General features: G+C 38.0%; 1 protein-coding gene across 1 annotated transcript in view; it reads right to left on the reverse strand.

The window, feature by feature from the left end:
• The window catches only part of ST6GALNAC3 (ST6 N-acetylgalactosaminide alpha-2,6-sialyltransferase 3), a 228,563-nt gene extending 216,108 nt beyond the window's left edge, over window positions 1–12,455 (reverse strand). The window contains exon 1 of the mRNA XM_040611156.1: window positions 12,223–12,455. Coding sequence (XP_040467090.1) covers window positions 12,223–12,240 — 18 coding nt within the window. The 5' untranslated portion in view covers window positions 12,241–12,455. The remainder of the gene's footprint in view (window positions 1–12,222) is intronic.
• Window positions 12,456–12,760: the final 305 nt, after the last annotated feature.

Genomic DNA, 12,760 nt, shown 5'->3' on the forward strand with positions numbered 1-12,760 from the left:
CATGCAACATAGCTCTATCCTTTCTAGTCATCTGGAATATCATACCCATGATTCAATACGGATCTTATAATCTCACTTTTTTTCCCACTACAGATGGTAGGAAAGATGAGGTAAAGCGTGGTAGTCCTATGTAAGTAAAGCAATTCTTCTAATTTAATTTGGATGAGAAGGTCTCAAGTATTGACTTGAAAAATAAAGCATAACTCATTTACATAGAATTGTTAGTGAGTGTTTTGAACCGCGGTTAAAACAACCATATGTCCACTAGATCAATGTTATCATACCATTGCTGGTCCAAGCAATGAGATAACCTTTAAAGGTCCTTTCCAACCCAAATCATTCTACAAATCTATGAAAACAGCAAATTTTTTTTGTTAGTAATGAAATACCGATAAACTATATAATTACTTACAACTGATAAAGTGCACAGCTGTTTATGGAAAACTGTACTGAGTGAAGAAACATACGACTGGTCACCACACACCTCAGGCTGCTAGAGCCATAGACCTTGAAGACTGAAGAAAAATTTCAAAACTCATTTTCATTTGGTACAAGAAAATAAATGTTTCCTCCCAGTAAATATTTTTAAAATCAATTGGATATTCAGGTTTTTATTATACTTTAGTACACACACAAACACCCCAAGTAGAATTCCCACTGTTTTACGTAAACTACTAATGAGTTTTCCATTTTCCTTCTTACAGAGATGTTTATTTCCATAAATGGATTACATTTTCCCATAAATTGCTTTAGAACACTGTCATGCAATGCCTCACAAGACACTTTACAAATACAACAACAGCAGTTTAATGGTGCCATTAGCAAATCATGACAAGCCATGGTACCTTGCCTTGAAGCCCAAAATGAAATTCAACTTTCTGGCCTTATTCACAAAGGGCTGAGGACTTCGCTTTGAGAGCAAGATTTGGCAAACAGAAAAAAATAAAAAGGAGCAAGTCTGTCAAATTCAATTTTCTTTTCAGTGTCACTGATAATGTTTTCCTGCAGATTTTGAAGCTAAAAAGCAGCTACAATCCATTTCCATGTGTCTGTGATCTGCATGATACCTGCCTTTTGGGGGATGCACTTTTCACTGTGCAATTGTTCCTTATTGCAATGGCCGCAGGCAGATATGAAACTGATGACCAGAGGTAAAAGGTAAAATGGAAGTCTGTAGGTCTAACAGCTCTTGCAGTTTGCTTTCAGAACAAGTACACCAAAGTCAGATTCTCTCACTAGAATCAATGAATGGTGAGTAGCAATAAGGTCTTATGCAAGACCTCAGTGGGGAAAAAAGCACAGTCAATCTTCTGGCTAATTCGTAAGTGCCATCAAGCATAACATTGGTTTTAGCAAATACTGAAAGCTGAATTTTCAGAAACATTCATTTTCCAACCCTCACCTGAAATACGAGGCACACCAAGAGCCAAGAAAAGCTATGCAAGCAAAGCTTTAACAAAATGCCAGATGAGCTTTACCTCACGTACCTCAAAAGCACAAACACCCCTAGGAGACAGCAGATGAACAGACACACCACATTCTAGAAGCACGGTCAAACTTGTTTTACTAAATACCATTGGTATTCCAACAGGAAACAAGATATCTTCAGAGGCCAGCAAGATGCAAGACCACAAGCAATTTTAATATCCTTTTTTCATTAGACATTCAGTACCACTCTTTCAATAAAGACCAATTACAGTGCAGTCACTGTTGTATCTTGCTCTCATAGGATCCAACAAGGGAAATTTTTGTCCAGTCTTATTTGGCCACATTATACAACAAAGTAAAATGGATTTTGAATGGCTTCTTCAAGATCTCTCACATACAATTATGGGTAATCATTCTTTTAATTTAAAAAACTTGGCAGTAGGACAGAGTGACAGAATTCTATAATCTTCAGAAATAGGAAGCAAAAAAGAACCAAAAACATTTGAGGGATATAGATGTATATACACTCATATAATGAATAAGACACCACACCTGAAGAAATAAAGGGCCTAAAAGCATAAATCCAACAGACACAGTCACTAACCGTCTATTGGCTGTTTGAGTGCAATTACTATCTAGAATGATAGCATTAGTGCTCTTAGAATACACTACTGCTTCCTAAATAATTCAGACTTACCTAGAGGCAAATGTAGAACTTTAGCAATGCAAATATTTGGTGGTACCTGGAGTTTGTGCAGGACTGTGGGTGAGGAGGTAGTGTCATATACAGACAGGGAGATGGCCCCACCGTGTTGTTTAAAGGTTGCAAAGCTAGACAGCATGCAGCCAGCTCAGCTGGTCATAGCTGGAAAAGGTTATAGAGGGATCTACAAGGCCAGGATACACAATCTCTGTCAGGACTAGATGAAGCATTCTAGGCACACTAAAACTACATTCCAGTACTCAGAAGGCACCAATTTATCTGACTGGACAAAGGGACTTGTCACCTCTCTAATTCAGAGTCATCAGGCCTGCACATAACAAAGCTGCACTTGTGCTTCAGAACTTCCTATATAGCTTCTTTTTTCATTTAAACAGTGGCTAGATCCAGGCTAGGCTTATTGCCCATACATTGGCAAGCAGTCTCCTGCTGAAGGGCAAACAATTAACAGTATGGGCTGCTACTACTGCTGCAGGAAGTTTTTTGGTATTTAGTATCCACATAAAGATTTCCTGACCCCTTGTAAGTTATCCTTACGCCTGCACCACCTCCTCAGCTGGGCCCAATGCAATCTCTGCGATACTCAGGGAACTAATTAATCTTTAAAATAACCCTCTGGAAAGCAAAAAGAGTTATTCTAACCCAGTTCCATTTTCTGCTTATGTTACCACAGCCCCACATACAGCTATGCTGGCACAACAGAGGGGAAAGTGAGTAGCTGTAGGTGGATCATCAGAGGTGCCAGTCTCCGAAGCCAAAGCTACAGTAAGGAAAGGGCAAGAGGCTCTGCTCTCTGGGACAGTGACCACCCGTTGAGTGGTGGTCACTTTTGGATTACGCATTTGGCTCTGGGATCTGGGTCTATTCTTGTGGTTAAAGCAGTGGTTGCAGACAAGGAGACGGAGTCCCTATATTTAGTATTCTCAAGAGGAAGCGTGGTTAGATGGTGGAAACTTCTATGGCATTTCCAGGTCCTTGGTTCTCTGGTTTCATCTGAAGTGACCTGGTAAAACCACTAAGATACCTTAACTGGTTTAATGAAATATGAGTGGGCAAGTAGCAGTGAACATGAAGGAAAAACCTAGTATGAATTGCATTTCATAATAAGAGTTGAGAACTGCACAGACTGCCAGATTTCAATAACAGGTACAGGGCAGTTAGTGCTGGCTGAGAGAAAGTGCATACCAACGTAAGGAAAAAGTGTTCCTAAAGATGACATTTCTTATATCTTGTTTGGAATGTTCAGTGACTCTTTTCACATTTCCATACCCAAGAAAAACATTTAGTAGTGTAAAACTAATTTTACTGTAAAAATACTTGTATGCCCTGTGGAAGGAAATGAAAAAAAGAAGAGGAATAGACACATGCAGAGACAGCTGTCTGAAATCCTCTCATTAATCATATGGAAAAAAAGTTACAAAAGTTTTTATTTTGGCAAATCTTCCATATCCCAATTACAAAGGATGTGTCTTCAACCATTTTTTTTCCCCACATTACACATTCCACAGCTCCCAACAATCCCACAGGAGAATGAGTCAGTCTCATTCTCCATTCTGATTTTTTAAATGCAAAGGTGGGGGTTTTTTGTCTCTGCATAAGAAGCACTAATAGAAAGCTCTCTTCTGCTAATAGTTAATTATTACCTGACTAGCTTGCCACAGACAAATGCACACACAGGAAAATTACAATAGATCAGCTGACTCACAGTAACTTGTAAATAACTTATTCATGTGGCTGAGAGGGCTAAGCTAGAAAAGTTTAGTAAAACTATAATGAATTTTAATAATTACATAAGCCCCTGTGTGGACACATGTAAACTGGAATTAAAATCTTTATGCTTCTGCTAAATTAGAACAAATGAAACCGTACAGGAACTTTATTCTAGTGTAACTACATCCAACAGCAGAGCTTAACACATTAGAACATGAAAGCCTTCCAGCCTTTTTGAGTTTATCCAAAAAATAAAGTTACTTCCACTCATGAAGAAGGGCCAGATCTTAGGAATTTAGAGGAGTACATACTTAAACCACAAGCACATAAGTTCATAATCTAATGTAAAATAATAATAATTATTCAAAGTACACCACGTGGTGTTCTACTGGCCTCAATGGGTTTGTAATAATACCAATACGTATATTACAGAGCTAATAAATACATATTTCTATTTCTTAATTGTAGTATCATCCCATCATTCCAAGAAGAAAATTATGTTCAAATCTGAGTAAACAATAAATTTGGAAGAAAGTGAAAACTGATGATTAACAAAAGGTTGTGAAACTTGCAATAAAAAAATAAAAAGAGGTGGTATTTTGTTTCTGGCTTTTCCTATTTAGAATTAAAACATCAAACCTCATGGAATGACATCTCACGTTGTTACATGCTTAAGATGGCATCCCCTTTGCCAAAGACATGGCAAACTTTTGCTAATTTGCTAATAGTGAGATTATATATAATTTTAAGGAAAGTAATTTTAGAAAGAGACAGAAGATACCTAATCCTACACCAACCAACATGCAAGAAATGCATCATTAGAAGAGACAGGATCTCTAAATAATTAATTCTGTATTTCTTCTGAACAAATTGTTATTCCATGAAATAAAAATGTTTTTCTGATTACTTCCAACTGCTCCACACCTGCACCTTACCTGCCTAGGCTAGCATTCCACTACCTATTGTTAATGCAAATTGCTGCAAAATGTACCTTTCACAAAAAGTTTCTGCTTCATTTAATTATTAGTAGGTGTGATGCTCCCATGTTAATTTTGAAATGTCACACATACTATATAGGTACAGAAGAACTGCTTAATAGGACTGTGTTCAGACAACACAAGCCATTGCTCCTGAACAGCATCGCTTCCAAGATTTCATGTCCCAAACTCTTTCATTTCAATTCCTGCCTCATCTTTGTTCTTCTCAATAGTAAAGATGAAAAAGAATACCCGGCATTGTATTTTCTCCAATTTCAGATATATAAATTGAGATTTACCCTATCACAGGTGTTCCTGCTAAAATGATCAGAAGCAAAGTAACTGTCATTATTTTAAATCCAAACCCCATTTATATAAATTTTGTATTGAAAACATAATTCCAGTTGGTTGAATGATTTTTAAAAAATAAAGGAGTATAGTATACCTGTAAAGCTCCTAAAAAGTATATCAACGCACTGGTATATCTTACTTGATAAAACTTGTGACACTACTATCAAAAGCATGTTTGTAACAGTGTAAAGGCAATATTTGCATAAATATTGGGTATTCTTGAAGGGGAGGGGGAGTGCAGAGAATATACAGTTTAGTATTTAACATTTTTTGAGATGGCATACAGCAATTCATACATCATCCAGCTATGTTTTATTCTGTCCTCAGACTCAGGAACACTACATACATTACAGTCATGCACTGTAATTTTTTCCAAGTTACTGTTCTGGAGAAACCAATGAACCCACTGGAAAAGAGGTGGTCTTTCTTATATCAAGCAGTGCATGGGTTATTTACAAGAACCACCACACAAAATGCAGTAGATGCAGTTTTTCCTTCAACAGGAATAGCAAATTCATCCCGCATGAGTATTTGACGCTGACAACAGTGAAACAACTGCTTCCTCAGCTTTAAGAGATGACAGGGCCCAAGGAAGAGTTTTGCCTTATTCCTTGGGAACATATCCAATAAATAGAGCTGTCTTTACCCACCTTGTTTAAAAACAACCAGAAAAATCAATACTTCCTAGCTCTTGGAGATCTCTCAGAGAGGTCTCAAATAGTGGCAAGATAAAATATACCTCTACATCTTCTTTGTTATGTATGTGCACACTTCTAACCTTCTGTGCTATGAATCAGACCATGGATGGAGAGCAACTGATAGGCAGAAGAAAGTGTTGGGAAAGTGTCATGAATAACTACAAAATCAATTATCAGTTTAACATCTAAAAGTCAAACTAAAAATGTAAAATAAATTTACAATCAATATTTTTTCTTGTATTAAATCACTATATATTTTATGATAAAAGTCGTTCAGGGGAGGAGATTGGTCTAAAAATTATATTAATCTGATAACCACCAGGAAGACAAAGAAATTCACCTTCCATTCCATGTGTGAGCATTTGACCTTTCCTTTCCTAACAAATACATAGAAAACTTATTTTTTCCTCCTCCTTTAACCTACACACAAAAAATCCCTCCTAAAAAAAAGTCAGCCTGCTACATACATATTACTTCCCTGAGAAAAGATCAAAGAAGAAACCCTGGACAGATCACCATGTCCAGTACTACATTTCTGGAAGGTGCACAGATACCGCTGGAATGAAATATTGCAAAGGAACAGAAAAAGCAGTGAAAGCTCTGCGTTTTCAAATTAACTGTACAGATGCCGTGATAGTTGTGACTAAAACCTAAAACATAAAAGACAAACCAAGATCTTTCAAGCTACATTTCAGATCCCCTTAAATTAATCACAAATGTTTAGTTACTGTCACAAAACAAGATATGTTTTCCTTTTGGCTGCTGTTTCACTAGAAATCAGTAAGAGCACATCTGTCCTATATCTCAAGGGGTTTGGTACGTTACGTCAAAGTATAAGAACTTGCTGCTTCCTATGATGTTTTATGTCACACTAAGACATGCCAAGTTATCTGGCATTCATGACATGTCAAAAGGAAAACTGAAAAAATTAACAAGGCATAAACCACTGAAACTCTCACACAAGTGCTAATTTTTTAGAAGTTTAGCTTTAATATGCAATTCCATACCTGTGACAATATGCACAACAATTGTGTATCCCTGAAGGGGGAGAGGGGAGCCTAAACATCTGGAAGACACATGTTTCATTGCTTAAAGATGTACTGCAATACAAAAACCTTTCCCCCATTACTGCTTTATCACATAACTACTTAAATGTAGAACTCGAAGTATGAGACAGCTCCTTCTAATTTCATGCTGGTTTTGCAGTTTTAGTTTTAGCACCTCTAATGAATTCAGATAGGAAACTCCAGTTTTAAACTAACTGAAGTGTGCTTACACTGGAGATTGCCTCGGTTTAGCTATATGGGCATCAAAATCAAATTCATTCAACCAAAGCAAGTCCTCTTATAGGACTAGACTGACTAGGCTGCCACCTCCTTCTGCTTGGGAGGGGGCTAATATATTATCTTTAAAGTATAATTAGTTTAAGATCATTGCAAGTGAGAATGAAAAGTGTCTTTATACTTCTTAGAATTAGAAAAATCAACTGTAGCGAATAAAGATGGAGTGATCGAACAAGAAACCCTGCTTACTGCCTCAGTAATGCTGATTCTTCTCTGTAACTCCTTGTTGTATCCACCTATTACTTTCCAACTCATTTGTGCATACATCATAAGCGGTACCTTTGCATATTTACACCTTCCATCCCTAGAGATACAACCACATACTCCTAGGAATGATTCCAGTCACAATAGAAATACCACAGCCCACAAAACTGTTGATCATCAGGGTAGGACAGGCTGAGAAGACAGCTCACATTACAGTGAACCTACAGCAAATTTAGATATTGCTGGGAAATGATCCATCACATGACATTCTCCCATGAGGAGGGGAGGTCACCTTTGTTCCTTTCCATAGGATCTCTCCATTTTTTGTCATGTCAAAGGAAAGAGTGCAGCATGAGAATCAAACAGGATCTAAGTACATTTCTCAGCAAGGAAAACAGATGGATGCCATACATAAACATTGCTGCAGTCAATTTAACAGTCAAGGCAGTATGTGAATTATCTTGGACCTGATTCAAGCAGGATATAGAGGTCACCTCTGTGGAAGGCCCTGCATCCTGCAAATCCCTAGCAGTGAATAGAATTATGGTGAGACAAAGCCTACTCTGCAAAACAGAAATGGAACAAGTAATGTGCTTCTGATGGTGCAGAAACTTGGGAGGAAATATCTACAATCTTCATCATGTAAATAGGGGTTAAAAAATACATCTAATAATTAAATATCCAAAATTACAAGCATCTGAACACCAGGACCAGATCCTTTTAGACCTTTTGCCTCTCCCCTCTGAACAGCTACTTGCCAGGCTGGAAAATTTAATATAATGAGATCAGCTTTGCTATTTTAGTCTCAAAAGTGCAGATGGAACATATGTCTGTAGATAGTAATGTTATCTGTATTACTGCAGTGTCTGAAGACCTCCATCAGACGCAGGCCATTGAACACTCAGAGAAAACTCTCAAAGAAAATTCCTACCAAAAACAGTTTACCATGTAAACTAAGGAGAAAACACAACCTATGAATTTAATTAAAACATTTGAGATAACCACAGGGAGGAAACATGCAAAACAATCATAAGTAAACATACAGGTATGGTCAACTTTGACTGCGTCCTGCAGAAAACTGTTAGAAGCATGTGCTGAAGTTTTGTTTGGTTGAAACCTCTAAGTTACATTTCACAAAACAATATTTTCGATCTTTGAATTAAAAAAAAAATATTAAAGAAACTACAATTTTGGTTGGCCACCTGCTTACTCTAAGGGAAGAACTCACAATCAGCTATGATAATAATAACATCGCCTCACATTGTACAAATACTATTTAAACCACAGAATTTCACTGAATGTTTCAACTCACTTGTGATCTCTGCTGGTAGAAGGTCATGTCCAGCCTATAGGCACATGAAATCTCTTTTGTTCACTGCACAGTAAATACACTGCACACAAGGTAGAAAGAAACCTCTTTCTAGGTTCCACACTTAGCCCGCACTGTATAGGCCCATCACACATGGTGGTTTTTAATTAAATTCTACCACATTAAGCCTACAAAATTAAAATTGTACTACGATAACAACATAGTCCACCTCCATCAGCTTCATCAAAACCTCCATTTAAAAAGAAGAGTTTGTAAACCGGGGAAGGCATAATCCCCTACAAACTGCAGCATGTGTGAACTAAGGTACCTGTTCTATTTGCTTTAAAATATCATGGTCCAGTCCTCCGTGGGGGACATCAATATGTTACGGAGTATCATTATCATTCATGTTGTATTTATTGTAAGATGACAGATACATTGCAGTATCATTTTTCAATTACGCAAAAAGTAGCACTTCTTTGAAGTAATTTATTAAATAACATCTGTCATTATTTTAAAGTGTCAGTGGCTGATACAGTGGAAATTAGAGAGTTCAAAATCTTTATGGATAATAGTGACTACATAAATAGTAATCACTCTGTTAATCTAGTAATCAGCAAGGTGGTATGTAGCTACCATAGTAACAAGCATAAGAACAACTGTTTGCTTCCAAGAAATGCCTACACTTCACTCAGTTATTCTGCCACAATTTTTAAAGGCCCGATGGAAAAAATAAAAATATATCCTGCCTCTTAGAACTCGCCTCTTTCTCTGCATTTCCTCAACAGAAAAGATAATTCCTCAGAAGAAGTTTCACTGGTTTTAAAAAGAATGTCCCACTACTGACTGGGAAGCAAAGTTTCTGGTCCCATGATCAGTGACAGCTCTGCCAATGTTACCTAGGGAGAGCACACAACACCACAGAGACAGCATACACCCTAGTAAGAATCACCTTCCCAAGCATTTCTACAAGGGCTACACACAGAGATTATTTTGTCCAGTAGTCATAGTAAAAGAAGGTCTTGTTTTCTAAAGGTTATACACTTTTTCTAATATGCTCTTAAGCACTGTAACTCACTCCAGTTCATTATTAATAGCCACCTTTGTTCTCTGCACTTCATAGACACCTCTATACAATCTCATTTATACTAAGCTCTCACACATACAGAACTCCAACATTCAGCAAGTCTCAATATCAGGGGGGATATAATTTAAAAATCTAGGAATGGAGGCAGGGCAAGACACAAGGCAGAGCCACAGAGGCACTCAGGGCTGAATTTGCAAGGACACAGTGGTTCTGGCTTCCCATTCACTGTGCCACCACTTAGTTAAAATCTATACCTATAGCTCAAATTATTTTTTCTTTAATTACATTTCCACACAGGTTACTGACTGAATAAATGAGAAAGCAGAGACAAACCTAAGAGAAAGAAGGAGTGTGTAGCTAACAGGCTTGTATTTGCAGGATGAAATTAGCCTAGTGTCAAATCAAAAAACATATATTATTCTGAATTTCCTTGCTATGGTAAAAGCTTGAAGAGTATATGTAGGCATTACATTAAAAAACTTATACACTATTAAGTAGCTTGATCTAGAAATTTAAATTACTCCTATGGGATGTCTGTCTGAAAAAGTCCATTGTGCCTCATGGCAAAGCTAATCTTCACATACCTGTTTCAATTTTTATTCTTGCACCTGCCTGCATTAAAAAGATTAAGAATTAAGGTGGCAGAGGGCTGTCTGTCAGAGAATACCAATTTATCTATTGATTTAATCATCAGAATTACAACCAAATGGAGCTCTAGGTCTGGGCAAAGGGAAGGTGTCTATTGTGTTACGATTTGGACTCTAAAAGAAAGTCATGCTTGTGTTGGGCTGTATCACCAGGCTGTGCAGAGGAAATTACTGGGAGGCGGAAAGAGACACTGGAGTTTTCTTCTAAAAGAATATTATTTAACTGTTAGGGCCAGAGGGAAGATTTTGCATGTGATCTTTCCACATAGTCAAAAAAAAAAAGAAAGCAATTCTGTTTTCTGGTCACTTGCAGATCCAAACTAAGTCATTCAGGGAGTGTTTAAAAAGGAATGCATGTGCTTATCTTTGTGAAGCCAGGCTCCATTCACAGAACTCATTTCTCTTCATCCCAAGTCACAACTTCCAGCTGCACAGCGCTGTCTGCTTAAAGGAGTTTGCTGCAATCTATCTCCAAGCAGAATCTGCTAGTTCAGGGAAGTTTCTGCACTTGAGGCAGGCTTTCCATATTTATTAATATAAACTGCCACAACCTACATGCTCACAAAAGAAAACTCAAAAAACAGCTGGGTACCACAGATCCACTAGTGGGGAATGAATGAAAGGGGAAAACAGCACAGCAAAATAAGTTGTTTTTTAAATTGAACACCAAAAAAAAAAGTCATAAGAATTAGATACAAGGAAACACAGGAACGTTTATTATTTGAGGACCATTTTGAAGCTTTGCAATTTATCCATTTTGCTGATGTGCTGAAAGCAACTGCTATGAGAGGCCATCCCAAAGTTTGGGATAATCAAACCTTTGTTAGAAGATCAGACTGAAAATAACAAAGTGTTCACAGATCAGTTTTATTTACTGAAAGGAACAGAGTGCAAATATTTCCAAAATACACACAGAAAGGAGCAAGGCAGATAGAAAATTAATCAGAAACAAGCCACTTTCAAGCCAGGCGCAGGAGTTACTCCCTGCAAGTGACACACTGCAAGGAAACAAACGCTGTTTGTTCTCAACTGACTGCACTTCCGCCTCCTCCCCTTTCATTCAATACTTAGTGCTAGTGATGCTCCCTCCATCTCCGTGACAAGCTGGTTGCAAATACTTTTATCTCAGTGAGGAAAGCAGGCTGGAGAAAGCTTATGATCAGACGGTAAGTTTATGCTTATATTTGCTGGTGTGAAGGGGAAAACCCTTTCTCAAATAGGTCACAATTAGCAAATGCAATTAAATGTTAAGGATAATTGTGTGGAGCATGTGGATCTTGGATGAATTCAGCAGGGGAGCATGTGCTTAAGGAGCAAGTGGGACAGCTGTGTACATCTGCAACCTTTGCTTTAAAAGCAGTAAATGCTGCACGGTCAGAAAAAAGAGAACTTCCCCTGTTTTGTCCTTCATACTGGAAGTCCGTTGCTCAAATGCTATTGCTCCTGAAGGAATTCAGCTCCGACTAAGTCAGCTGAGACAAACCAGAGCCCCTCACCCCCCTCCTATTATTCAGTACACACTTCCCTTCCCGCTAGCTCACAGTTCTGACAATGCAGGGAAAGAGGAAAAGAATGGCTGAGGGAAGCAAAGCACAGCTGTACGTTGCAGAATCTCTCCATATTCATTTGCCAAACAAAGCCAGTATTCAAAAAGACAACGAAGATGCAATAGGACCATACCAAATCCATGCCTCTGAGCAGCAAGGGGCTCTCTAACAATGCATTCAAGCAACAGATAGAGATTTACCTTCAAAATGCAGGCCATGTTCTTTCTCTATCCTTCCTACCACAGAGCAGCAGGATTCTACTTTGTGAGCAGCAGTTCCAGTGTCAGGCAAAAGGCTGGTAGAGCTGCAGAACTGCTAGAGCCTACATTCCTGTAGATCCAAATAAGGGTACCACGCATCCAGGATCCGTTAGTCATATTAGTCTTTTTATGCCCCGTTTGTTCCACCCATCAGCTTCTACCACTGGCTGGGAGCCAGCCCAGTACCTCCCCTCTGTCACATGACCGAGTTTGATTCATGGCTCCAGCATGTATTTTTGTAAGCTCCAGGATGCTCTCGCGCAATACTATACGTACAAATGGCAACCTATACCTTGCAAATGTTTTGCAACGGTTCTAAATCAAGCTGTGTGTTTATAATTGATCCCTGTGTGATTCTCCAAATGTTCTCAGAAGACAGTGGCTGACAGTTGGTTAGAAAAGTCCAAACTCTCTCTATTATTTGAACTCTAAAAAACCTTATGCTGCTTGCTAGTCTAAAGTATTGTTTTATGTTCAG

The sequence above is a fragment of the Falco naumanni genome, chromosome 11 (assembly GCF_017639655.2).
Source record: "Falco naumanni isolate bFalNau1 chromosome 11, bFalNau1.pat, whole genome shotgun sequence".
In the NCBI taxonomy this organism is placed as follows: domain Eukaryota; kingdom Metazoa; phylum Chordata; class Aves; order Falconiformes; family Falconidae; genus Falco; species Falco naumanni.